The 26,861-nt window shown below is 35.8% G+C and overlaps 3 protein-coding genes and 1 long non-coding RNA gene across 7 annotated transcripts in view; 1 reads left to right on the top strand and 3 right to left on the bottom strand.

The window, feature by feature from the left end:
• Positions 1–6,258: 6,258 nt before the first annotated feature.
• Positions 6,259–7,422, bottom strand: LOC149588617 (uncharacterized). Of its 4 annotated transcripts, none has more exons than XR_016379924.1 (3): positions 7,284–7,422; positions 7,103–7,204; positions 6,259–7,019 (listed from the first exon to the last, which is right to left on the bottom strand). It is a non-coding gene; the product is annotated as an uncharacterized LOC149588617 (long non-coding RNA). The 4 variants fall into 4 exon arrangements; XR_016379925.1 differs by having other exon boundaries at positions 7,103–7,186; positions 7,284–7,419; XR_016379922.1 differs by having other exon boundaries at positions 6,259–7,204.
• Positions 7,423–9,843: 2,421 nt separating this feature from the next.
• cpa (F-actin-capping protein subunit alpha) lies at positions 9,844–14,331 on the top strand. Its single transcript, XM_089862402.1, has 8 exons — positions 9,844–9,988; positions 10,489–10,552; positions 10,615–10,666; positions 10,727–10,790; positions 10,857–11,143; positions 11,235–11,391; positions 11,461–11,523; positions 11,845–14,331. Exons 1-8 carry the CDS (start codon positions 9,947–9,949, stop codon positions 11,983–11,985), a joined length of 870 nt encoding a protein of 289 aa, XP_089718528.1. The 5' UTR covers positions 9,844–9,946; the 3' UTR covers positions 11,986–14,331.
• LOC149588609 (calcium-independent phospholipase A2-gamma-like) overlaps positions 11,614–26,861 on the bottom strand; it is a 34,068-nt gene continuing 18,820 nt past the window's right edge. Inside the window, exon 6 of the transcript XR_016379935.1 lies at positions 11,614–11,800. The gene's annotated coding sequence lies outside the window, so the exon portion shown is untranslated. The remainder of the gene's footprint in view (positions 11,801–26,861) is intronic.
• On the bottom strand, positions 13,132–26,340 carry LOC149588615 (carbohydrate sulfotransferase 1-like). The gene is made up of 3 exons (XM_089862395.1): positions 25,794–26,340; positions 18,458–18,653; positions 13,132–17,779 (listed from the first exon to the last, which is right to left on the bottom strand). The coding sequence occupies exons 2-3, from the start codon at positions 18,597–18,599 to the stop codon at positions 16,305–16,307; spliced, it is 1,617 nt and encodes a 538-aa protein (XP_089718521.1). The 5' UTR covers positions 18,600–18,653; positions 25,794–26,340; the 3' UTR covers positions 13,132–16,304.

Below are 26,861 nucleotides of genomic sequence, written 5' to 3'. Positions count from 1 at the left end.
TCGTTTCGTTTAGCTTCGTTTAGCTTCGTTTCGTTTAGCTTCGCTTAGCTTCGTTTCGTTTAGCTTCGTTTAGCTTCGTTTAGCTTCTTTTAGCTTCGTTTAGCTTAGCTTAGCTTCGTTTAGCTTCGTTTAGCTTCGTTTCGTTTAGCTTCGTTTAGCTTCTTTTAGCTTCGTTTAGCTTCGTTTAGCTTCGTTTAGCTTCTTTTAGCTTCGTTTAGCTTCTTTTAGCTTCGTTTAGCTTCGTTTAGCTTCGTTTCGTTTAGCTTCGTTTAGCTTCGTTTCGTTTAGCTTCGCTTAGCTTCGTTTCGTTTAGCTTCGTTTAGCTTCGTTTAGCTTCTTTTAGCTTCGTTTAGCTTAGCTTAGCTTCGTTTAGCTTCGTTTAGCTTCGTTTAGCTTCGTTTAGCTTCTTTTAGCTTCGTTTAGCTTCGTTTAGCTTCGTTTCGTTTAGCTTCGTTTAGCTTCTTTTAGCTTCGTTTAGCTTCTTTTAGCTTCGTTTAGCTTCGTTTAGCTTCTTTTAGCTTCGTTTAGCTTCTTTTAGCTTCGTTTAGCTTCTTTTAGCTTCGTTTAGCTTCGTTTAGCTTCGTTTACCTTCTTTTAGCTTCGTTTAGCTTCGTTTAGCTTCGTTTCGTTTAGCTTCGTTTAGCTTCGTTTAGCTTCGTTTCGATTAGCTTCGTTTCGTTTAGCTTCGTTTAGCTTCGTTTAGCTTCTTTTAGCTTCGTTTAGCTTCTTTTAGCTTCGTTTAGCTTCGTTTAGCTTCGTTTCGTTTAGCTTCGTTTAGCTTCGTTTAGCTTCTTTTAGATTCGTTTAGCTTCGTTTCGTTTAGCTTCGTTTAGCTTCGTTTAGCTTCGTTTAGCTTCTTTTAGCTTCGTTTAGCTTCGTTTCGTTTAGCTTCGTTTAGCTTCGTTTAGCTTCTTTTAGCTTTGTTTAGCTTCGTTTAGCTTCGTTTAGCTTCTTTTAGCTTCGTTTAGCTTCGTTTAGCTTCGTTTAGCTTCTTTTAGCTTCGTTTAGCTTAGCTTAGCTTCGTTTAGCTTCGTTTCGTTTAGCTTCGTTTAGCTTCTTTTAGCTTCGTTTAGCTTCGTTTAGCTTCGTTTCGTTTAGCTTCGTTTAGCTTCTTTTAGCTTCGTTTAGCTTCTTTTAGCTTCGTTTAGCTTCGTTTAGCTTCGTTTAGCTTCGTTTCGTTTAGCTTCGTTTAGCTTCTTTTAGCTTCGTTTAGCTTCTTTTAGCTTCGTTTAGCTTCTTTTAGCTTCGTTTCGCTTCGTTTAGCTTCGTTTAGCTTCTTTTAGCTTCGTTTAGCTTCGTTTAGCTTCGTTTCGTTTAGCTTCGTTTCGTTTAGCTTCGTTTAGCTTCGTTTAGCTTCGGTTCGTTTAGCTTCGTTTCGTTTAGCTTCGTTTAGCTTCGTTTAGCTTCGTTTAGCTTCTTTTAGCTTCGTTTAGCTTCGTTTAGCTTCGTTTAGCTTCGTTTAGTTTAGCTTCGTTTAGCTTCGTTTAGCTTCTTTTAGCTTCGTTTAGCTTCGTTTAGCTTCGTTTAGCTTCTTTTAGCTTTGTTTAGCTTCGTTTAGCTTCGTTTCGTTTAGCTTCGTTTAGCTTCTTTTAGCTTCGTTTAGCTTCTTTTAGCTTCGTTTTGCTTCTTTTAGCTTCGTTTAGCTTCGTTTAGCTTCGTTTCGTTTAGCTTCGTTTAGCTTCGTTTAGCTTCTTTAAGATTCGTTTAGCTTCGTTTCGTTTAGCTTCGTTTAGCTTCTTTTAGCTTCATTTAGCTTCGTTTAGCTTCGTTTCGTTTAGCTTCGTTTCGTTTAGCTTCGTTTAGCTTCTTTTAGCTTCGTTTAGCTTCTTTTAGCTTCGTTTAGCTTCTTTTAGCTTCGTTTAGCTTCTTTTAGCTTCGTTTAGCATCGTTTCGTTTAGCTTCGTTTAGCTTCGTTTCGTTTAGCTTCGTTTAGCTTCTTTTAGCTTCGTTTAGCTTCTTTTAGCTTCGTTTAGCTTAGCTTAGCTTCGTTTAGCTTCGTTTAGCTTCGTTTCGTTTAGCTTCGTTTAGCTTCTTTTAGCTTCGTTTAGCTTCGTTTAGCTTCGTTTCGTTTAGCTTCGTTTAGCTTCGTTTCGTTTAGCTTCGTTTAGCTTCGTTTCGTTTAGCTTCGTTTCGTTTAGCTTCGTTTAGCTTCGTTTAGCTTCGTTTAGCTTCTTTTAGCTTCGTTTAGCTTCGTTTAGCTTCTTTTAGCTTCGTTTAGCTTCGTTTAGCTTCGATTAGCTTCTTTTAGCTTCGATTAGCTTCTTTTAGCTTCGTTTAGCTTCGTTTAGCTTCGTTTAGCTTCGTTTAGCTTCTTTTAGCTTCTTTTAGCTTCTTTTAGCTTCTTTTAGCTTCGTTTAGCTTCGTTTAGCTTCGTTTCGTTTAGCTTCGTTTAGCTTCGTTTAGCTTCTTTTAGCTTCGTTTAGCTTCTTTTAGCTTCGTTTAGCTTCGTTTAGCTTCGTTTAGCTTCTTTTAGCTTCGTTTAGCTTCGTTTAGCTTCGTTTAGCTTCTTTTAGCTTCGTTTAGCTTCGTTTAGCTTCGTTTAGCTTCGTTTCGTTTAGCTTCGTTTCGTTTAGCTTCGTTTAGCTTCTTTTAGCTTCGTTTAGCTTCGTTTAGCTTCGTTTAGCTTCTTTTAGCTTCGTTTAGCTTCGTTTAGCTTCGTTTAGCTTCTTTTAGCTTCGTTTAGCTTCGTTTAGCTTCGTTTAGCTTCTTTTAGCTTCGTTTAGCTTCGTTTAGCTTCTTTTAGCTTCTTTTAGCTTCGTTTAGCTTCGTTTAGCTTCTTTTAGCTTCATTTAGCTTCGTTTAGCTTCGTTTCGTTTAGCTTCGTTTCATTTAGCTTCGTTTAGCTTCTTTTAGCTTCTTTTAGCTTCGTTTAGCTTCTTTTAGCTTCGTTTAGCTTCGTTTAGCTTCGTTTCGTTTAGCTTCGTTTAGCTTCGTTTCGTTTAGCTTCGCTTAGCTTCGTTTCGTTTAGCTTCGTTTAGCTTCGTTTAGCTTCTTTTAGCTTCGTTTAGCTTAGCTTAGCTTCGTTTAGCTTCGTTTAGCTTCGTTTCGTTTAGCTTCGTTTAGCTTCTTTTAGCTTCGTTTAGCTTCGTTTAGCTTCGTTTCGTTTAGCTTCGTTTAGCTTCTTTTAGCTTCGTTTAGCTTCTTTTAGCTTCGTTTAGCTTCGTTTAGCTTCGTTTAGCTTCGTTTCGTTTAGCTTCTTTTAGCTTCGTTTAGCTTCTTTTAGCTTCGTTTAGCTTCGTTTAGCTTCTTTTAGCTTCGTTTAGCTTCGTTTAGCTTCTTTTAGCTTCGTTTAGCTTCGTTTCGTTTAGCTTCGTTTCGTTTAGCTTCGTTTAGCTTCGTTTAGCTTCGTTTCGTTTAGCTTCGTTTAGCTTCGTTTAGCTTCTTTTAGCTTCGTTTAGCTTCGTTTAGCTTCGTTTAGCTTCGTTTAGCTTCTTTTAGCTTCGTTTAGCTTCGTTTAGCTTCGTTTAGCTTCGATTAGCTTCTTTTAGCTTCGTTTAGCTTCGTTTAGCTTCGTTTAGCTTCTTTTAGCTTCTTTTAGCTTCGTTTAGCTTCGTTTAGCTTCGTTTCGTTTACCTTCGTTTAGCTTCGTTTAGCTTCTTTTAGCTTCGTTTAGCTTCGTTTCGTTTAGCTTCGTTTAGCTTCGTTTCGTTTAGCTTCGTTTAGCTTCGTTTCGTTTAGCTTCGTTTAGCTTCGTTTAGCTTAGCTTAGCTTCGTTTAGCTTAGCTTCGTTTAGCTTCGTTTAGCTTAGCTTCATTTAGCTTCGTTTAGCTTCGTTTAGCTTCTTTTAGCTTCGTTTAGCTTCGTTTAGCTTCGTTTAGCTTCTTTTAGCTTCGTTTAGCTTCGTTTAGCTTCGTTTCGTTTAGCTTCGTTTCGTTTAGCTTCGTTTCGTTTAGCTTCGTTTAGCTTCGTTTCGTTTAGCTTCGTTTAGCTTCGTTTCGTTTAGCTTCGTTTAGCTTCGTTTAGCTTAGCTTCGTTTAGCTTCGTTTAGCTTAGGTTCGTTTAGCTTAGCTTCGTTTAGCTTCGTTTAGCTTCTTTTAGCTTCGTTTAGCTTCGTTTAGCTTCTTTTAGCTTCGTTTAGCTTCGTTTAGCTTCGTTTCGTTTAGCTTCGTTTCGTTTAGCTTCGTTTCGTTTAGCTTCGTTTAGCTTCTTTTAGCTTCGTTTAGCTTCTTTTAGCTTCGTTTAGCTTCGTTTAGCTTCTTTTAGCTTCGTTTAGCTTCGTTTAGCTTCGTTTCGTTTAGCTTCGTTTAGCTTCGTTTCGTTTAGCTTCGTTTAGCTTTGTTTAGCTTCGTTTAGCTTCGTTTAGCTTAGCTTCGTTTAGCTTCGTTTAGCTTCGTTTAGCTTAGCTTAGCTTCGTTTAGCTTAGCTTAGCTTCGTTTAGCTTAGCTTAGCTTCGTTTAGCTTCGTTTAGCTTCTTTTAGCTTCGTTTAGCTTCGTTTAGCTTCTTTTAGCTTCGTTTAGCTTCGTTTAGCTTCGTTTAGCTTCTTTTAGCTTCGTTTAGCTTCGTTTAGCTTCGTTTAGCTTAGCTTAGCTTCGTTTAGCTTCTTTTAGCTTCGTTTAGCTTCTTTTAGCTTCGTTTAGCTTCGTTTAGCTTCTTTTAGCTTCGTTTAGCTTCGTTTAGCTTCGTTTAGCTTAGCTTCGTTTAGCTTCGTTTAGCTTAGCTTCGTTTAGCTTCGTTTAGCTTCTTTTAGCTTCGTTTAGCTTCGTTTAGCTTCGTTTAGCTTCGTTTAGCTTCTTTTAGCTTCGTTTAGCTTCGTTTAGCTTCGTTTCGTTTAGCTTCGTTTCGTTTAGCTTCGTTTCGTTTAGCTTCGTTTCGTTTAGCTTCGTTTCTTTTAGCTTCGTTTAGCTTCTTTTAGCTTCGTTTAGCTTCTTTTAGCTTCGTTTAGCTTCGTTTAGCTTCGTTTCGTTTAGCTTCGTTTAGCTTCGTTTAGCTTAGCTTCGTTTAGCTTCGTTTAGCCTTGTTTAGCTTCGTTTAGCTTCGTTTAGCTTCTTTTAGATTCGAAATGGAAATTCTAAATTAATGTTGTAATTAACTTAATAGATTTCCTTGAAAAACCATGAGTTTCTTGTTTTATACTTTTCATGCAAAATAAAATTGGTTTGAAACCTGTGAAACCCTTGATAATATGGTATAAAATTAATCGCTAAATTATGAGCGTAAATAACTTAATAAGTTTCCTTGAAAAAACCATGAGTTTCATCGAGTTTTCTTGTTTTATACTTTTTTATGAAAATAAATTTGGTTTCAAACCTGTGAAACCCTTGATATTATGTTATAAAATTAATCGCTAAATTATGAGCGTAAATAACTTAATAGGTTTCCTTGAAAAAACCATGAGTTTCATCGAGTTTTCGGAAAATTTATGCAAATTAGTATTCTTGTAGCAAACTTTTGAAATTAGCGGCCTTATGCATGGGGACGTTTGTTGGTGAATTTTATGCAAATTAGTATATTGGCTGCAAACTAATGAAAATACTGGCCTTATGCAAGAAAAAGTCAGAATTTATGCAAATTAGTATTTTGGAAGCAAACTTTTGAAAATGGCGGCCTTATGCAAAAAAATTGGTTTCCTGCAAACTTATGCAAATTAGTAGCGTCCAGCTGGAAAGGTTTTTCCATAGATATAGTAAAACTATAAAGGGTCTAGATCCACTTCGCTGGCTTAGGCTTAACGAAAAAACGCGGAAGGGGCAACGAGCAGACAGCCGCTATTTTCTGGGGGTAGCCGTATAAAACGCCATCTATCGGGGACAAATTAGCGGCCAAAATTGGAACTATCATAAGGATGAGTGGCACTCTATGTTAACTCCCTATAGGGCATAATAAGTCAAACCCTCGGAGATGCCATTACTCCATTTTAAACGAGCTAAGAGCGGAAAAAAGTATTTTATAAATTTTACACCTGTAAAATCTTTTAAAAAACACTTGGAACTTGTATTTCTACTTACTTTCGAGGAAATACCACCGTTTTCTGAAGGTAAGAGTATTTTTTTATACATTTATTAGTAATAAAAACATTTAAGGCGAGCTAAGCCTTGGTCTTGTAAAACACGGCAGATTAGTGATTAGCGTCGTTTTCAGCGTTGAAAAACGTTATTTTATCATGTTAAAACAACGTTAGCAACGTTTTAAGGTACTGATATTTAAATATCCGGACATTAAACTGTTACATATTCTTAAAATAAGAGTCGATAATGGTGCCCACCAAAACAAACTTTGTTAAGTGTGTGTCTCTATATTTAAAGGCATAAAACGAAATATAACATAAACGTTTTTATTTACTTATTTATGTAACAATCATGGCTTCAACTCATGTTTGCTGCGTTCAAACTGTGGGTGTAAAGAAGGTTTTCTTTCTTACCACAACTTTCCGAAAGAGACTGCCACTAGAAAGAAGTGGATTGATTCTATAACAACAGCTGATATCTCCAGTTTACGGATTTGTTCAAAACATTTTACAAAATCAGATTTCTTTCCCACCACTGGAAAGAGACTACGTAGAGCGCTCAAACTGTTCGCGATTCCATACTAATTTGGAGATCAAATTAATGTAACCGATGAAATTATCCCTAAACTGACTCTCCGTAATTTGACTCTCGGGCAACAATCTGAAGCATTAGAAGAAATGGGAGCGTTGTCCTTTGATCAGGGATTGAAGCATGAACCCGCTGCTTTTTCAAATATTCAGGCAACACATCAATACCCAGTGTCACACCTCTGTGGGTTTGATTGTTAATCCACAATTTTGCTTCCTTGGGGCAAGCCCCGATTGCCTTATACTGGTTGAGGACCAGCTGTACTTAGTGGAGATCAAATGCCCTTACACTATTTTCAAGAATAAAGAAACTATCAGAGGAAAAGCAGCTTCGGGTAACTTTCACCTTTACATTGACGAAGAAACGGATGAACTGGAACTGAGAAAAACTTCAGACGTCTATCATCAGATTCAGGGTCAGCTTTTCGTGTGTAACGTACCCGTATGCTTTTTGGCAGTATTTGTGCCACCCGATAACATCGAAATCTTGATGATAGTGAAAGACAACCAATTCATCAATGATACCTTGCTTCCAAAATTATCCACTAAATATTTCATTAGTCTCCTACCTCATTTTGCCATAGAAATGTTCGAAAAGCCTAAAAAATAAATTTTCCAAGTCACGAAAGTACAGCCTCTTTCATTCTATCATTCTGTGCAACAGTGCAAATCTACATTATGGCCATGACCAAGGCTTAGCTCGCCTTAAATGTTTTTATTACTAATAAATGTATAAAAAAAGACTCTTACCTTCAGAAAACGGTGGTATTTCCTCGAAAGTAAGTAGAAATACAAGTTCCAAGTGTTTTTTTAAAAGATTTTACAGGTGTAAAATTTATAAAATACGTTTTTCCGCTCTTAGCTCGTATAAAATGGAGTAATGGCATCTCCGAGGGTTTGACTTATTATGCCCTATAGGGGGTTAACATAGAGTGCCACTACTCTAAGCTCATCCCTTAATTTAGTTTCGAAAGTTCCCGATAGATGGCGTTTTATACGGCTACCCCCAGAAAATAGCGGCTGTCTGCTCGTTGCCCCTTCCGCGTCGACCTCCCATTGAATTGTGTATCTACCCTTTTAATATATCTATGGGTTTTTCCAAGCGACCTCGAGGCTCGACTGCTTCCAGCATAGCCCACTCGATCACGCGCATCATGACGCAAGCTGCTCGCGCTATAGCGCGAGCAGCGCAGCGTCCGGGAGCGCGTGATCGAGTGGGCTATGGTAAATAAAAGGCATGTGCAGCGTTGCCAGACGTACGATAATTATAGTACAATGTGATAATTTTATGAGTTTTTTCGAAGCGTACGATAATTTTGAGGCTGTACTATATAGTACGCTAAATTCGACAATTCGGCTTAGGCGTACGATAATTGCTCGATAATTTCGAATTTAGCGGGAAATTGAACTAATCTGGGCAGAAAAGTCTCGCTAGGGGTAGAAAAAGGCGAAATAGTAGGCAGCGAATCTTGTTCATCCCATAGTAATAATACACTTAAGGCCAAAGGCTGGATGTGAGAAACGCTTGGAGACCTTATTTATCTATCTCCCTCCGTAGAGTCCGTACCCTTGTACTGATTTTAGTGTAAATACAAGGTGAATCCGTACACCCCTATTGGTTTTACCGGTATTTTGGAGGCGCTCAGAGCGTACGATAATTTTGGTTGAAAATCGATAATTTTTTGGCTTTGGTAAGATCATAGCCCACTCGATCACGCGCGTCACGACGCAAGCTGCTCGCGCTATAGAAGCCCGTTCAAAAGGCCAAAAAGTGCAACTTCAGGATTCTTGGCGGGAAATTCGAACTCGCCGAAAAATTAACATTAAGTTCTATGGGAGGAGGTCAGTTTTTTGGCCATATCATCTCTTCTATTGACCGAAATGACCTGAAATTTTTATGAGACGTGTGGTTCAACGAGTTTTATTATTCTAAAAAAGATTCAAGCTTCTAGAGTGGATAGTTTTTTTAAAAAAAATTATTGTCAAAATGAAAATGATGGGTTCAGTGTTAAGACTGAATTTATCTTCGGATCTACTGGTCCAAATGTCCGGAAATTTTAACGAGAGGTGTGTTACAATCGATTATATCTAAAAATGGTTAAAACTCTTCATAATTAATTAGCTTTACAAAAAAATTTGTACTTTTACTCCCTTTCCAAGATTAAACGTATTGCTTAAACATTACGCTAAAAATCTTATAATTAAACAAAATTATAGGCTCTAAAGCCTAGAACACACCTATTTTGGGGAAGTTCAGAACCATTGTGTTTCTCCCAGAAGCATTTTTTATATAAACACTATTTTAGTTCAAGTAAAGTATCACATATTTTGCAAAAACAAAGAATTAAGCATAGATAAATCATGATTAAGAAACTGAAAAAGGTTGGGCAAAAGTATTATAATACCAGTTGCAATTGGGAAAAAAACAAAGATTTAGTGGAGAGATAGTTTTAAATTATAATTAATTGTCAGGGAGGTCCAAGAAGAAAAACAAAACTTCCTCACAGCGATCCTCTTCTTTGTTCAATGACATTCTGTAGCTTCTTAGTTTTGAAGCTATGTTTTAACAATTGTCAACTTTTCTTGAAGATCCTATCATTTCTTATTTTGAGGATAGACTTCATATTTTAATCGATTAATCTTTTAAATGCCTCGCCCAACAAGTAAGGATAACATTTAAAAATGGCCAATGGCTCGAAAATGATATTTTCAGCTGGGCATCACTCCAAGGGTTTTCGTGACATCTGCCCCTCTGCACGTTTACAAAACTTAGAAAATTGGTTCAAGAGGTCTAGGATTTATAACCTATTACTCCCTAAATGGCAAGTTAATTAAAGTTTCAGGACACTTGGGCCATTAGATCCAAAGATATTGTGTATTAAGTACTTAATTTACAATTATGACATTGTAAATAAATTTTTATTAAAATAATTATCCACTCTAAAAGCTTCAATCCTTTTTAATATATTAGAATACATTGTAACACACCTCTCGTTAAAATTTCAGGACATTTGGACCAGTAGATCCGAAGATCAATTCAGTCTTAGCACTGAACCCATCATTTTGAGTTTGAAAATAATTTTTATAAAAAAACTATCCACTCTAGAAGCTTGAATCTTTTTTAGAATAATAAAACTCGTTGAACCACACGTCTCATAAAAATTTCAGGTCATTTCGATCAATAGAAGAGAGGATATGGCCAAAAAACTGACCTCCTCCCATAGAACTTAATGTTAATTTTTCGGCGAGTTCGATTTTTTTTCAAAAGTCGCGCTTATACATGTAAACTGGATTCTTTGGACGGGCTTCTATAGCGCGAGCAGCTTGCGTCGTGACGCGCGTGATCGAGTGGGCTATGGTAAGATAATTTGGTAATTTTTATCTGGCAACGCTGGGCGTGTGCACAGAACAAAATGGCGACCGACTACGATGAACCGATATCTGACCAAGAAAAAGTAAGAAAAATTTAAAATAAACCGCTTTTAAATGGGTGTAATTAGTCAAAGATGATGTTGAAACTTATACAAATTAATATTAATCAAATTATTGTCTTTAAAACATTACGTTCCAACTAGCGTAGTTTCGATGATAACCGGCAGTTTAGCCTAACTAGGCTTCCTTCGAAGTTTATTATCTCAGTTTATAGTGACGTGTTAATGACTCAAACCTTAATCAAATTCCTCGAATTTTGACAAAGTTTATTTAAAATTCCTTAAATCGCTTTTCTTAATTAATACCAAGGGGATTGGGAAGTCAATTATAACGTTTGTTATCATTAAGATCCATTAATTTCACCTATTCTGACAGTGGTAGCGTAAAAATAGACCATTTGACATACATACTAATGTTTATTTGCATATTCACCTACCCCGAACTTGGTTTCGATATGAAATACCCCCAAAAATGACAGCTGCGAGACTAATTTTAAGCGTATTATCTTTATAATCTATTTTAGGTACGGATAGTTTCAGATTTTATATTACACGCTCCACCCGGAGAATTTAATGAAGTCTTTAATGGTATTAGTTTTTATTGCCCTCCCCGTAATTTGTGCCTAAAACTTTTCATTTCTGTTCCTTAGATGTAAGGTTATTATTAAATAATGATACACTACTAAAGGAGGGGTCATCGGGGTATGTTTTCCCTAAACTTTAAATGTTCCTATTGTTATTTAATCTCTTTGCACATTACAGTGCTTTTTCTCAATATAATAAAGATCAATTAACACCGGTTAGACTAGATGGTGTAGATACTCAGGTAAAATCCAATCTAAAGTAATTAATTAGGGCCTAATGATTGATTATTTGTTAAAATATAATCAAGGCATTAATTACCGAGTTTAATGACCTGGGAGGAGGTAGATTTTACGACCCTCGGAGTGGTCAATCCTTCAAATATGATCATTTACGTAAAGAAGCTTCCGACGTCCAACCTTACGAACCAGATCCTACATCAGAGCCATGGAGATTAGCTTTGCAAGAATGTTGGACCAGATATTGCCAAGAACACTACAGGCACGGTGTTTGCTCCGTTTATGGCAATTCCCAAGGTGATTCTATCACTCTCACAGCCTGTATCGAAGACCATCAGTTTCAACCCAAAAATTTTTGGTATAAATTGAATTTTTTTTTTTTTTGACCTTTAATTAATTCAATTTCCGAGGTTAATTATTATATTAATTAATATTTTTTTAAAATTCAGGAATGGTCGTTGGCGATCAGTTTGGTCTATTCAATTCAACCAATCAGCCTCTTCAGCGGAATTACGGGGTCTATTAAAGGTTCAGGTGCATTACTACGAAGATGGTAACGTCCAGCTAGTTAGTTCCAAAGAAGTTAAAGAGTCTTTAACAATTACTGTAAGTAATTAATTGCGGTACTCGCGGTGTCTTTACAAGTTTAAAACTAATTGATTTTTCTTCTTTTAGAGTGAACAACAAACGGCTAAAGAGCTGATTCAAATTGTAACGGAAGCCGAAAATGCCTATCAGGTAATATATATTAGCGAATCTTACCTCCATTTACAATTAGCGTAGCTTATTCCTGATCAGCGCCACCTACCCGTAGCGGCGACTTTGAGAACTACTGTAATCGGCAAGCCAATCAGATGTCGCTAAAATCTGGTGACGTCACTGACTGGCACTCTCGGGGTCTTACCAAAAATGACGTCACCAGATTTTAGCGACATCTGGAGTGGTTGGCTTGCCGCTTACAGTAGTTCTCAAAGTCGCCGCTATGGGTAGATGGCGCTGATCAGGAATAAGCTACGCTAATTACGAGTATTAATGATTTTATCTTTTAAAAATATATAGACGGCGATATCCGAAAATTACCAGACAATGTCAGATACCACCTTTAAAGCGTTAAGGAGACAACTTCCGGTAACACGTACCAAAATTGACTGGAATAAAATTCTAAGCTACAGGATTGGAACTGAATTAAAACATCATTGATGAGTGAACCTTATTTTTCAATTAAAAAAAAAAAGAAGATAAAGAAAGAGATAAAAAAATGTGTTTCTTTTTCTTTTCTTTTCTTTTTGTTTTACGAGAGAAAATGAAATGATTAAGAATATAAAATATAATGGCAAAAAAAAACAAAAAAAGAAATTGTTAAAAAAAAGCAAAAATAACAAATTTTTGGTTTTTCTGAAAGAAAGAAAGATGATGATGATGATGATGATTAAGTGGATGGAATGAATGATTAATTAAAATTAATAAAAAATGAAAAAACGTGTAAAAATAAATAATTACGGACCTGAAACACTTTGGTGGGGGAAAAAAGGACAATTTGAATTTTTGCGCTAAAAAAAAAAACAAATTAAAAAGGGATTCATTAAAACTTCTCCAGTTAAAGAAAAAACTAAGAACAACTTTTTAACTGTGCCTCAAATATGTATAAAGTTAAGCCGCCACTTCTTCTGATGAATGAAATAATTGCTTTCCTGAAAATTAATTATTAAAACCGCAAATTTAATTTAACAACTGCTAATTAAATTAAATTTTTCCCTGAAAAATTTGAAAAAATTTAAAAAAAAATTAAAATTTCACCCCAAAAATAATATTAATTGGGCCTAATTTAACAAAAATTAAAATGGGCAGAGTGATTTTAATTTTAATTAAAAAGAAGAAGAAAACAAGGTCAGATTAAGTAATTTTAAATGATTACTAAAAGAAAAACTTGTCAGAAAAATATTGACACTTTTTCCGAGCTTTCTTTAGATATTTCTTAGGTTTTTTTTTAATCAAGTTTTCTATTATTTAATTAATAATTAATAATTTTCTTTGTCAGTATTTTTTTTTTTTTTTTTTTAATTCTGTAATTTTTCTGTATTTTTTGGGACCCAAGTTTTTCTATTGTAATTTTTTTTTTCTTTCTTTATTAGTTAATTCTAATTTATATGCTTAGAAATAATCTAATTAATTAATAAACTAATTATAACCAGATTAAAATAAAATGCTTGCTCACATTGAGCTCTGATTAAAAAGAAATGTTAAAAAAAAAAAAGAAAAAATTAATGGACGTTTTAAAAGGTTCCGTAATTATTATTAAATAATAAATATTAATTAATTATTTGTGGTTTTTGTTTTTCCCTTAAGTTGTTTTCCTTTTTCAATCTGTTATTAAACTTATCGTTACTTATAAACTTGTTTATGTAATCGGAATAAAAGAATTATTAATTTTTTTTGGTCTCCCTTTAATGAATATTAATTAATTGAATTAATTGATTGTTAAAAAAAAAAAATAAAAAATAATAAAATTTTTTAAGTTTTCTTTTTCATTAATAAAATCAATTAATAAATAAATAAAAAAATCGTTGGATAGTCTTCCTGAATGTATTGTTTTTATTTTTCCTGTTTAAAAAGAACTATTTAATCAAATAAATGGGGTTTAATCTTACGTTTAATCTCAGAATATATTTTTAAGAGAAAATAAAAAATTAATCCGGGGGTTTAAAAATTAAAATTCCTAGCAATTAATTAATATGATTGAATGAATGAAAAATTAAAAAGGAAAAACACGCTGAGTTCTGCAAAAAAAAAAAAAAAAATATTAATTAAACCTTATTGTTAATTAATGCCCAAAAGAAATGAACTAATTATAATAATTTATAGGTTTTTTTTTTAATTTTTAATTTTTAATTTTTGCTTATAGATTTTTTTGAGCTTTTTAAAATTATTATTTTATTTTGATTATGGATTTTAAAATTTAAATGGTTTTTAGTTTTTCCTTTTTAGGCTTGGTTAAAAAATTTTTTTTTTAAAGGGATAGTAGCATGTAATTGCAATTGACTAGGTGATGACGTAATATCTTTTCATCGCCAACTGGTGGAAAATACGCGCGACTCCATCTTGTAGTAAAAATAGAAGCAGGGAGTGACGTCATGTCATCGCTGTGTCATTTTCTGGGGATGCCACTAAAAATTATTTAAATCGCAATTTTTGCAAAATAGATATTTTTATTTATCAAAAAAAAGGGTTTTCTAATTTTCTTGTTTATATTATTTTTGAAAAGAAAAAAAAATGTTTCAATCCAAAAATTTCAATCTAATTATATGCTACTATCCCTTTAAATTAGAGAGGGGGGGGGGGAAAATCATCCATTATATAAATAAATAAAATCGGCATGAATTAAAAAAAGGCCAATGTTTTGTTTTTACTATGAAATTTTGTTGTATTTTCCCTGCTGCTTAACAAGCAATATAATTGTCAAAAAAAAAAAAATTGTTGAAGAAAAGAAAAAAAAAACGTTTGTGTACTAACAGAGTATGCTTTTTACAATAAAACACACAAAATATATTTTTCTTATCATTTTATAAATTATATAGGTCGGTGTACATGGAAGCTGAGAGTGATTAGCCCCTCTGTAAGTTTACATATAGACCATTTTGATGGAACTGAGATGAGAGAGGGGAAGGCAATCCGCATTTTGGAGCCTGCGCAGTAGACGTTTTGTATATTTATATATGGATTTTTTTTTACTGTGGAAATGGTCCATTAACCAGGAATACATACAGCTAATAGGAATAATTGTGGTCCAATATCTCCCTTATAAACTTATACTTGAGTTTTGTGGGTATACTGGGCTTGAGAACTTACTATACGTCACTCCTCGTAACTCTGACGGCGTCTTTCTAACTGCCGTTTCATTGGTTGGTAGCAACGTGAGTTCCTAGGGGCGCGCAAAATGCAACGGTCTTCGAGATAGATATGTAAAATTCGTCATACATAATTATTAGTTTAGCTCCTCCCTTAAAGCCCGCCTAGATACATTGAGTGAAAATGGATGTATACACAATGATTCCAATTAGCTGTATGCATTCCCGCGTTAACTTAATACCCGCTTCCATATCCATAGTGGTGTAAACTTAGACTGACCTTGATTATAAGTTAAAATCTAAATACGAAGTTCAACATATTTAATTTTAAAAAATGTAAAGTAAATTAACGAATAATTCTTTAGTAAATTACTAAACTTCCCCCATATTTTTAACGACTTATAATTAACTAAAATAGGTTTTAAAAGAATATAGAATAACGGGTAATAATAATATCACAGCCCTCTATATTTCATATAGATATCAACAAACAAACAAACAGACAGACAAACACCAACCCTGTACCTTTTTTTCATAAGCTAAATGTAAAAAAACCACTATCTCTTTGAGATACTTTAAAACGTATCAAATTTTCCATCCCAAATTGAAATCTAATTATTATAGCTGGTTAGCAAAGGTCAAATCTTACGTCTTTTAATAAGATTTTAAAATTATTAAATCCCTAAGAGGCTAGATAAAGGCTGTAGAAATAAAATATCGCAATGTTTTTTTTTAAAAAAAATAAAGGTCCCTTCACATAATCACGGGGATAGTATAGACTAGTGACACCCCATGTTATATATGTTGCATATAGACCTTAATACAGTCAAACCGGGAGGGGGGGGAGACTGCCATTACTCTATAACGGAAGTAGGTGTAAAAGGCACTATAATCCTTTTGAGATTGTGATCTATAAAATTAGATCAAATAAACGTGAATAATGATAAATTATTCAAAATTAATTTAGCCTATCGCGTTAATTCCTTATTAAGGAAATAATATACTAGATAAAATAATATCCAGTTCTTCACTCCAATAGATAGTGCGCAAATACAAGTGTTGCAGCCATTTAATTGTGCTATCAACAACAGACTGAAAATCTTGTAGAATTCTGCGTTCGATTCGCACCCACTATCTATTCAAGTTTCTATTTTGAAGCTCAGTAGGCGACAAAATCTGCTAGCCCTAATCTAAATTAATTAGGACGACGCCTGAAAGAATAACAGATCATAGCGGAAGTATATAATACTTCTCTCTTTAGAGAAGTGTACCACCACAAAGCGAGCGGGGTAATTGTAACATGATTCTTCCCCCAACATCAGGAACAACATTTATTATAGCAAGGTCACTAAACCGAATCACATAAGCGATAAATAATTCACTCATCATTACTAACGCTTAACTATCTACCAAGGCGTATGGATTTTTATCCCACGTCAAGACAGAGTAGGTTTGCGGGTTGATTGCTACCAAACAGTTATGGTAAGATCATGCGCATCTGAAGTTTGATGAGCGGGAGAGCAAACAAAAATGGGTGGGTGGGGTGAGCCTGGGAAGGATCATGTTACATTAGAACTAAAGTATTAAGAGTATACAGAGTGTCACGCTTCTTCTATTATCCCCTTCTGGTCATAGCAACGCGTCATTCGATACCCTAAACTATAAAGATTGTGATTAAGGTTTTATCCACCAAGGTTTATCACCAATTTTTAGAACAGGAGGGGGTCCCTTTAAATCTCGAGTTCGATTCAAAAACTCGTAACTATAATTAGTCATGACGTTTTTGCAACCAATTTGAATTTTTTTAATCTCATTGAATATTAATTTATTCCTCCATTCGAAGGGAGCTTTAGAAGAATCCCTTCTTGTGGAATAAGGGTCCTTACGGTCCGTGGGCCGCGCTCGTGTATTGGTCTTCAAGAACCGGGACACGATTGAAGAATAAGGTAAATCCAAAGCGGCGAACATATTTCTAGCCACAATTTCGGGTGACATGGACAAATCCTCGTAACGAAGTTGATAAAACCTACGAGGTTTCAGCGTCGCCAGTTTTTGAAACGCGTCATAATCCGCGCTCATTTCGGAACACAGTACCCTGAAATCCGAACAACTAGTCGTGTTGCACCAATACAAAACTTTACGCGAACTAATGGTACCTCTGGGATCGCGCACCAAGTTGACAACCCGAAGATCCAAGTCCGGGTTGTCTTCGACTAACCTCTTAACGTCCGCCAAATGAAGTCGGGTCACTTTCATGACCTGAATGGGGGCCCGTTCGCATATGTACCTAGCGAAATCGGGTCGAAAACAATTCTTGGGTTGCATACGACACGCCACCCATAAAAAGCGATTACGTTTAATCAGAAAGTTGTGACTCTGACCAGAGCCCCATTTCAAGTAATTGGCGGCGAGACTAGTGTTGTAATTACAACGTAAAATGTCACCTAGTAAAGACAGGGCTTCCTCCGTTTGATTAGGCTTAATTCGTAGACCGTCACTCATGTAGTGCAACGGTTCAAAATGGTAAAACGTTTTCCAGTTCTGTTGGAGGACATCACCGAGGAAGGTTGAGCCAGAACGGAAGTAGGTGGCAACCAACACTCGAATTACTTTATTAGAAGGAACTACGGGCAAGGCGGCGATGGCATTACCCAGAATCCTTAACGTTTGTTCCGGGGTTAATAGAGGCACCGTTTTAACCTTAATTTTATCACGTGGTTTCTTAACTACTCTAGATGTAGGTGTAGGTGTAGGAGGCGGCGGTGGTGCTGGTGGTGACGTAGTCACTTTGTTCTGAACTTCAGTAGCGTTAATGGCCCGCAAACTGCGCGAAGTTTCCGCACCACTCGTATCGTTTTTGGGAACAGTTTCCTTGGGTCTAATGGTGGTTGGTTTCTCAACCAATATGGGGGTGTCAGTTTTGGTAACTGAATTAGTTATCGTTTCCGGAAGACGTTGATTGAGTGCTGCGTCATGAATAGACGCGATTGAATCACCGTGGTACGACTGTTTATTGGAAGTTACCGTGTCGCCGTCTTCTACGTCATCCTTCTTTAAGGTAACTTGATCTGGGTTAGAATCACCGGATTCTGTCGCATTCAATGGCGTGGTTACGGACTCGATGGCCAAACGGACGGATTGATCCAAATCTAAATTAAAGAAATTATGCAAAACAAATTATTCTCGATCCTTAAGAAGTGTTCGACCCCTCTGTTATAAGAGGTCAGTTACTATAGTTGGTAACGAAACGTTAAAACATTCTTCAAAAGGGTTGGCAAAACTTATCGTAAAAGTTACTAAATCATTTCTTTGCGCAGTTAAACCAGTTTAAAAACAAGCATTTTTCTATTAAAAAATAAAACCACTCCGTGACACTGGGAGAGGTAAAATGAATAAGACAAAGCCTCGTGACGTCACGAACTTAATTAAATCATAGAGAGAAAGTCAAGAAAAGTGAATTTTTCATTGACGCAATATGGTATTTTAATCTTTTACGAAGGTCATCCAGTTATGTTGTTATTACTAAATTTAATCTCACGCGTGGATGGCTTTGGCGCCTTTATCTAAACCCGTACAACTACACCAGAAGATTCTAAACAAAAACAAAAAAATTTAAAGTCCCAACGTCAAAAACATTCAAATAAATGTTCTACTTCCTCTTTAAGTTTCGGGAGAGAGAGAATGTGAACCCCTCGCGTACAAAGAGCTATTTTTCTAATGACGAAAAGGCGTTTAGAAGTAGAACTATTCATTATAGTTTTAAGTTATGACTATAGGTTTCCTTTCTTAAATTTTTTTTGTTAAAATGCCAAGTAAAAAATAATTACTTTTATCGACTTGGTGGTTTGCCTTGTCGGCTATACGATACGCCAGTCCATTAGAAGACCAGTTTTCGAGGCCCAGTTGTACAAAAAAGAGGCAAGAAACCAATCCTAAGATAACAACCAGGTATCTTCGGCAACGTAACATCTTGGCAGGTATGGATGGATGATGGCCAACTAAATTCGGGATAACTGGAACATTCTAAAATAAATTACTTCATTAGATACCTTTTCGCCTGGGACATACTGTCCATCAAATTTGACCTTTCTTTCCTCAGAAAATTGCTATTCTTTCTTAGCTTAGCAACACAGAGTGGGTCATTAATATGATAATGAGTTTAATACAGAGTTCGTACATGTACAACTTTTGGAAAATTAATATCATATCATAAGTTCATAAGATATGTTATATCCATAAGTTTGTCACTGGTAACTTACAAACTGGAGCTTCTCATGAGGTGAATGAGGTAGGTCATAGATTCGAGGTAAAGCGACATACGCCTGGTTTTGGCGCTGTTAAAGGCTTAGTAATGCAGACTAAATAGGAAGATGGAAGTCCTGAAAAATTAATTAACCACCCGAGTGTAGTACTTCAATTCTCGCTTGTCGTTCTGCTAGAACTAGCTCGAGCTGTAAGTCTCTCAGTAGCATTACGAAGTATATGCAGTGCCATACTTATGGTAGGAACATATCACTTATAAACTTACGCTAATATCTACGACATTTCCCGTTTTTCAAAGAAATGCCTCCCAACATTTTAAGATAAACCCCATACAAATAAAACTTGAAACCCAAGCTTGTCAAATCTCCTGATTTTCCTGAAGTGACTTTGCCAGGTTTGTACGAACCCTGATTTAATAATAATAAATAATAATTATTCTACAGGGCCGGTAGGCCCTTGTAGATATGACTTGATACTCTTTTGTAACGTTAAAGCAAAATTCACATGCTTTTACCAATTTTCCTATGGAGATTAACATGGGGTTTTTCCTGATATTTAACCACCTCTAACTGAAAAACTAGAGCGAAGTTACTTTTCGGAATACTCTTAATTTAACAATTAAGTATTCAGGGTGTGCGATCGGCTAGTCTAATCAGAAAAAATTAAGTCTAAGTATGTTAATTTTAGTTAATTACGGAAGTACGGCTCTTGAGTTAAACGTCAGGTTAACCTGTTAGCGCGCGGATACCCATTTCTTCAATTTTCAACCAGATTGAGAACAAGGGAGGGCCTAGCTTTGTGCCTGATAACAAGTTAAGTTGACATTTTCAGTTTGCTTCATTCTGTGCTATAGCGCGAGCAAATTGCAATATCTGGGACTTCAGTCAATTGATAAACCTCACTCATATCGTTTGTTTTTCGGCCTTGGTTCAAACCAAGACATTTTTGTATAATAACTCTTTGTCACTACACATGAAAGATTTATAAAATTCCATTGTTATCCTAGAAAAAAAGGGAAAGGGGTAATTTATCATAGACGTCAATGGGAACAAGCATTAAATCTTTTCAAGGAAATTGAGGAAATAAATTCATGGACTGTGTATGATAATTTCACGTATTTTAAATTCAATGGTCGCATAAACATACAAATACTTATTCCCGAATTTTGAAGGACGCATTTTTTTCAAAACGAAATGAAAATAAAATATTCATATCTCGAATTAAATTTCCATATGATCAAGCATTTCATTTTTTTTAAATAAATATGCCGGATTCTATACACGTGGTATGACGCTACCAAAGCGCTAAGGTCAACCCAGAGGGCAACACCCGGTATACTATTTGATTTGATACATGGGTTGTCATTAATTTTTGATGAGATCGAGGACCTTGGGTTGGTTGGTTTTTTTCCCCGAATGTTTTCTTTAGCTAAACGAAGAACCCCGAGACGTTTTTGCATAAATTAGTCAGTCTGTACAACCTCAAACTAAAAATTCTTATGTTTACTCAATGTCTCAAGCCAAAAACATCACTCTTTCCAAAGTCAATTGAAAAAGCCGGCGGTGTATAGACTATAGACCATTACATTAATTACATAAAGAGAAGCACAAACACCACAATGGCGGGGGAGGTCGTATCACCTTCTTGGGTTATTTTCCTGGCGCCAAGAAGTGCCGCTAGAGGCAACTGGTGCGAGTCGGCTAGTCTACCTCGTCTGGCGTTGCCTCTCGGGTTTCCACCAGGGAAATAATCTAACGCCCTGTGTGTTGGAACACATCCTCGCATGTGATTAATGGAATATTCTATAGACGGGATTACCAAAAATAAATTCCCAGACTATACACGGCGGACCAACGCGATGAGGATCACGTGTCATTTTATAAATAGATCCTATAACGTCAATTGACAGTTTGCTCAACAATGAACTAACCGTATGAAGCATCGAGTCAAATTTAGCCAAGAAATCTCGAGACGCGTAAGTAACGATGTAGGTTTTACATTTCGGGACGGTGATTCACACCGCGAGGCGCTAACCGCGTATCCCTTTCTCCATAAGTTCATAAGATATGTTCACCATAAGTTTGTCTCTGGTAACAAACTGGAGCTTGTCATGAAGTAATTGGCGTAGGTCGTAGATTCTAGTAAAGCGAGGGAGGAATGGTTTTGGCGCTGTCAAAGGCTTAGTAATGCAGACTAAATAGGACCTAGATGGAAGTCCTGCAAAACTAATTAACCATCCGAGTGTAGTACTTCAATTCTCGCTTCCGTCGTTCTCCCTGGAACTATCTCGAGCTGTAAGTCTCTCAGTAGCATTACAAAGTATAGGAAGTGTCATACTTATGGAAGGAACATATCTTATAAACTTACGCTTTCTCGAATATGATATTTAACAGAAAACTGAAACCTTGTCCGACTTCTCGGGAAAAAGTCAAGAGTTATGTAAGGGCTCTTTCATTATTTGAACGAGAACGGTCTCAACGGCAACTTATCAAAAGAAACTATAAACGAGTATGGTAAAGCGTAAACTAGGCTTATAAGAGAGGAAAGAAGGAAAAAAGAAAACAAAATAAAATTTAAAAAAAGAGGCTTAGAAAGAATTAAAGCTCCGAAAGAGGATGCCAGAAATTTAGCCTAAACAGATTACTTCCTAATTTGGGTAAAATTCAAGAGGGAGACCCCGCACTGTCTTTGCGAGTCCACTGTTAAAGTAAACCGTGCATTATTAATTAATAGAGATCAGTCCCGGTACACTTTGAACCATTTTGTAAAGGTTATCATGGACAACGTAGGGGTTTCTGACCACCATCAGAGTCCCCGTTCCTAGTACACCAATTACACCCAGTAACTTATCCCTAATTGGTAATTACTGTCTTCCGCGTCTCCCCTCCTTCCAAACGATAAAAATAATTGAACCCAATCAAAAAATACGCTAAAAATGCGAATACTTCACGTGGAAACGAAAATACCAGTATTCTTGCGAGATAGCAAAATAAAAACATGGATAAATTTATATCAGTCAGTGTTTGAAAATAACGGAAGCCCCTCCCACGTAACAATTTGCTTTGCAATTAACAAAAGTTTATTCTTCTAAAAAACGCGTCAGCTTTGGCGGGCCGCGGGGCCAAGTATAATTTGCCTTAAAAGCATTCCCGAATTTTTACGTCTCTCCCACTCTCTTATAATGACGCAATTGTTCTAATGGGCCACCGAATAACTAATAATATTAACGACGATGACATATCTCTGTCAAGTCCCGCGTTTTTCAAACTCGAGACCATGACGATAAATGCATAAACCGCATCGTCTTTACGATATGGTATACTCTATACTCGTGTATTTTGAAAACTTTATATCTGAACCGATGTTTTGTCCGTCGCAACCCGAGAAGGGACCTTAATTAATACGTAAAAAGTATAAATTTCAATGGGGAAAAGAAGCCATATCTATTGATACAACCATAAGTTCATAAGATATGTTGACCATAAGTTTGTCACTGGTCACAAACTGGAGCTTGTCACGAAGTGAGTGAGGTAGGTCATAGATTCGAGGTAAAGCGACGCCTGTCAAAGGCTTAGTAATGCAGACTAAATAGGAAGATGGAAGTCCTGCAAAATTAACCACCGAGTGTAGTTAATCAATTCTCGCTTGTCGTTCTCGAACTATCTCGAGCTGTAAGTCTCTCAGCAGCATTACGAACTTGTATAGGAAGTCTCATACTTATCATGTAACGTATCTTATAATCTTATGCTATTACTTTAGTAAATTTAGATAACATAAACGAGTAAATATAACTACTGAAAAATTACAAACAAAAGTGAACATACCAGAAAACCCAAACCAGCTAGATCCTCGAGGAAACTTAAGTAAGACTTAATTTCCTAACGATTTCAAGTGTAGTGTAGAAGCAACATTTAAATGGCCGGAACTCTTAACTTCCTGGGCCAGACTAGCTTTTTCTTTTGAAGCATTTTAATAAACTACAAATTCACTTCCCGTTACCGGAGAAGTGTATAGGCATATACCTTGGGAAAATTTTATTTTTCTTAAAATAATATCGAAATTGCAAGCGATAAAATTGATTAGATCTATACGGACGAAAGTCCATAACCGCGAATAACTCTATAGTAGAATCGACTCCTCCCTGCGAGGGGGTGGATACTATACTAAAAATAACATTACAGTTAATACATAACCGCTATAGAGATACTTTAAAAGTGGTTAGACCCTCGTATCTCTTGTAAATTTGATGGGAGAGTTATTTTGGTCTTGTATTATTTTTGTAAACTTGAACTTCTCCTTTCTTAACGCTTCGTTTAACGGAGTAAAAAAAACACGAGAAAGAAAACATAATTCATGGAAACTTCCTTCTACCGGTTAAATTCTTTGGTGAAATTATAAGTTAATACATGGAAGGATTTACAAAACTACACAACTACACACTTGACTGTACAGGGTGTTTCAGAAAGGTCTGGCATGTAAATAGACACAGGAGTAAACTTTGCCTTTTACCCAGCTCAATAAACAAACCACAAGCTTATTGTAGCCATCCATCCGTACAGAAAACTTAAATTATTATAAACTTGAAAACGGTGTCCTTATAAGGTCAAAATGGCGACAGAAGTTACATTTGATTTTCCCAAGAACATGGCCGCCATTAATTTCTGACATACCTTTCAGAAACACCCTGTATACCCAAGTTATACGTATTACCACTCTTATCGTCATTATTGTTTTTAAATAATTCTTACTCAGAAATGAACGAAAGTTTTCTCAAGATTTTCTGGGAAGCGACCAACCAACCTTATACGTTAATTTTTAGGAAAGACATGTAACGTGTTAAAACCTTCCATTAAAATTTTTATTGGGGGAAAAACCCGTGGAAATCACTCAACAAGGTCATTAAAATCATTCATCTGAAGAAATTTTGTAAGGTTTATGGAAATTTTTATCCTGAATTGGATTGGTTAAGTTGGAATCATAAGTTCATACGATACGGTCCTTCCATAAGTTTGTTAATCTCTGGATACAAACTGGAGCTGGTCATGAAGTGAGTGAGGTAGGTCATTAGATTCGAGGTAAAGCGACATACGCCAGGTTTAGTCGCTGCTGTCAAAGGCTTAGTAATGCAGACTAAATAGGGCCTAGATGGAAGTCCTGCAAAATTAATTAACCGAGTGTAGTACTTCAATTCTCGCTTCCGTCGTTCTGCTAGAACTAGTTCGAGCTGTAAGTTTCTAGGGAGCATTACGAAGTATAGGTAGTGTCATATTTATGGTAGGAACATATCTTATAAACTTATGTTGGAATGCAAGCCCTTCCATCACCAGTGATTCGAGTAATATAAATCATAAATATTCATCGTTATTAATAATAAATTCATGGATACACGAAAGAGTGAGCTAATGATGAGTGAAGGGAACTTCTATGTTTCAATTATACAAGTTATATTGGTAGCTAAGTATAATTGTGGCGCGAAATTATGTTTATTATGAACATTTTTCAAAACAATTTGAGTCAAAATCGTGTTTTTTTCGAGATAAACTCGGTCACAGCGTCACCGTTACTAATAGACAGACAGATTAAGCTATTTCTTATAATCATAGTAGTGTCAAATCAAGTATTAATACTTCCAGTTTCAAATTTTGCCGGGAAATTATATTTAAGACCAACTTTAAGCCTAAAACATGTTATTCAAGATAAACGCGTTCAGAGCATTACCGTTACTAATAGACAGACAGATGAAGCTATTTCTTATTATTAACGTCGTCGTGTTAAATCAACTATAATTACTTTCCATTTCAAATTTTGGCGGGAAATAAAGAATTAAATCTAGGCCGTTCGTTTAGAGCACATGAGGTTGTTAAGGAATGAAACAAGTTATGCCAGATTTCCCAAATATTTTTACCATACCCTCAAATTCAACCCAAATATATATATATATACGCTTTCTTTTTGAACCCGGGCTATAATCCAAGTAAGAAAGATGTGGTGAATTTCAAACGTCCCACGTGTATCTCTGTTCAAAATCTCCCCCATCTTCTTAAGAAAGAAAAAAAAAATTGGAAGAAGGGTCAAAGATTCGACCGACCGCCGAGGCTAGGCTATAGCAACTAAGCCCATGACGTATCCTGCTAAACCAGATTTTTATTTTCGAAATTTTCGATGATAATTTTTGTTTTATTTTTTTCCCCTTCAAAATTTCCAAGAAGAGATTATGATTGTTTTGTTTGATAAATTATTTACGCCGTTATATATCCAACTATTTTAAGTTTTTAAAATTAACAACTTCATCAGGGGGTTTATCTGTTTATGCTAATTTTATTTATAAGGAATTTAAGATGTTGGGATGAAAGTATAGTTCAATGTTTATAATATCTTAGGCCTAACTTGATAACAAAACAGTCGCCACAAGTTTATGTAAATCCATTAAAATAAAATAAAAAAAAAACAGAATATGACCTCGAACTTCAAACGTAGACGCACCAATTAACTCCAGCAGGATAGGGATTATTTTAAAAAGAGTGCCAATTTTAGGCTCTTAGTGTCAACCACCAACCATTCCCTGCCTATCATTCGAAATTAGACCAATTTTAGGCCAAATTTCTATATAATATGACGTGTTATCACGCATAAACTATTGTACAGAGCAGTCCCTACAACTTAACAAAGTTTCAAAACTTTACACATGTCCGATATCCTACACATTTCCGATTTCAAAACTACCAACCGCCTATAGACCAATTTTAGGCCACGCATAAACTATTGTACAGGGGAGTCCCTACAAACTAACAAAGTTTCAAAAGTTTATACATATCCGATTTCCTACCTATTTCCGATTGAAAAACGTACCACCCGACAAAAACAATTGAACCGAAACAAATAACCAATTAAAACACTTACTTTGTTACACCCTGCGACGATAAACAGTTCCTGGATGGTTGTTTGTAGGTTGTTGTTACAAGGAATCGACCCCACAATCCCATGCTATATATGCAAATCAACTTCCACGAGTTCACGTGTTACAAGTACACGTAATTAAATACCACCGGTGGTTCAAATCCATTTTTACACAAACGACATACCGTTTTTGAACTAAGAAAAGAAAACAAGCGTTTGCAACCGTTAATTCGCGCCTGGGATCTCTCTTATCTATCATAAAATTAAAAACGGAGCTTCTGAGTGGGTTAATTACAATTTACCACCGCGGGAGGAAGGGGTATAAGAAGAATGGTAAGAAGCCAAAGAGATACGTCAAGAGAGATAGCGGACGTATCCCTGAGTGGCTTCTTTCAAACTGGCTGCCAGTGAGACAAGACTTCGGTTCGGGGAAAGAGACTCAAGAGAGAGAGAGAGAGCTTAAAATGGGGGGAAGGGGTCGGATAGCTAAAACACTTGGTGCATCAGAAGGGGGGTGCATATCTTAACTACGAAAGAACGAGCTAGGTGACTTTTTAGGAGGCCGCGTTCATTTTATTTCTTACTTCTAAGGTTTTAATGTCCCATGATTTGCCCCAAGGGCTCAATTAAATTTCATAGAAGGGGAAAAATAGAAATTGTTTTTTTTTTTAGTTTCTTACCACCAGAATAAGTTTAATTTCGTTTCCTCTGTATTAATAAGCTTAATTATTTATTAATTATATTATTATACACTTTCTCTTAAGTTTTAAACGCGACGCGAAACTAAATTAGGCCTAACTTCGCTTGTAGACGAAATTTTTGACGCGGGAAGAATTTTGGCGGGAAATGTTTAAAAAAAACCGCGATGGTGTCGCCCCGCCATCTATGTAATATAGAAGGGGAAAAATAAAAATGGTACGACTGCATCGCCATCTATTGAAGGCGAAATATATTGTTTTTATAGTTACCACTTACCAGAATTAGTTTAATTTCGTTTTCTCTGTAGTATTCTTAGTTATTAATTATATAAGTCTTAAACACAACACAAATTAAATTAGGCCTAACTTCACT

The sequence above is a fragment of the Phalangium opilio genome, unplaced genomic scaffold (assembly GCF_054372755.1).
Source record: "Phalangium opilio isolate 3A_F unplaced genomic scaffold, DU_Popi_V2 ptg000540l_1, whole genome shotgun sequence".
In the NCBI taxonomy this organism is placed as follows: Eukaryota; Metazoa; Arthropoda; class Arachnida; order Opiliones; family Phalangiidae; genus Phalangium; species Phalangium opilio.
This window is presented reverse-complemented; position numbering and strand designations above follow the sequence as displayed.

What these genes read in the sequence shown, in the direction of transcription:
- cpa (XM_089862402.1), top strand. Translation starts at nt 9,947, where the DNA reads ATGGCGACCGACTACGATGAACCGATATCTGACCAAGAAAAA. An exon ending in ATTTAATGAAGTCTTTAATG is followed by an intron (nt 10,553 to 10,614) that starts GTATTAGTTTTT and finishes TCTGTTCCTTAG; the next exon opens with ATGTAAGGTTATTATTAAAT. An exon ending in TTTCAACCCAAAAATTTTTG is followed by an intron (nt 11,144 to 11,234) that starts GTATAAATTGAA and finishes TTTAAAATTCAG; the next exon opens with GAATGGTCGTTGGCGATCAG.
- LOC149588615 (XM_089862395.1), bottom strand. Translation starts at nt 18,599, where the DNA reads ATGTTACGTTGCCGAAGATACCTGGTTGTTATCTTAGGATTGGTTTCT. An exon ending in AAACCACCAAGTCGATAAAA is followed by an intron (nt 17,780 to 18,457) that starts GTAATTATTTTT and finishes TCTTTAATTTAG; the next exon opens with ATTTGGATCAATCCGTCCGT.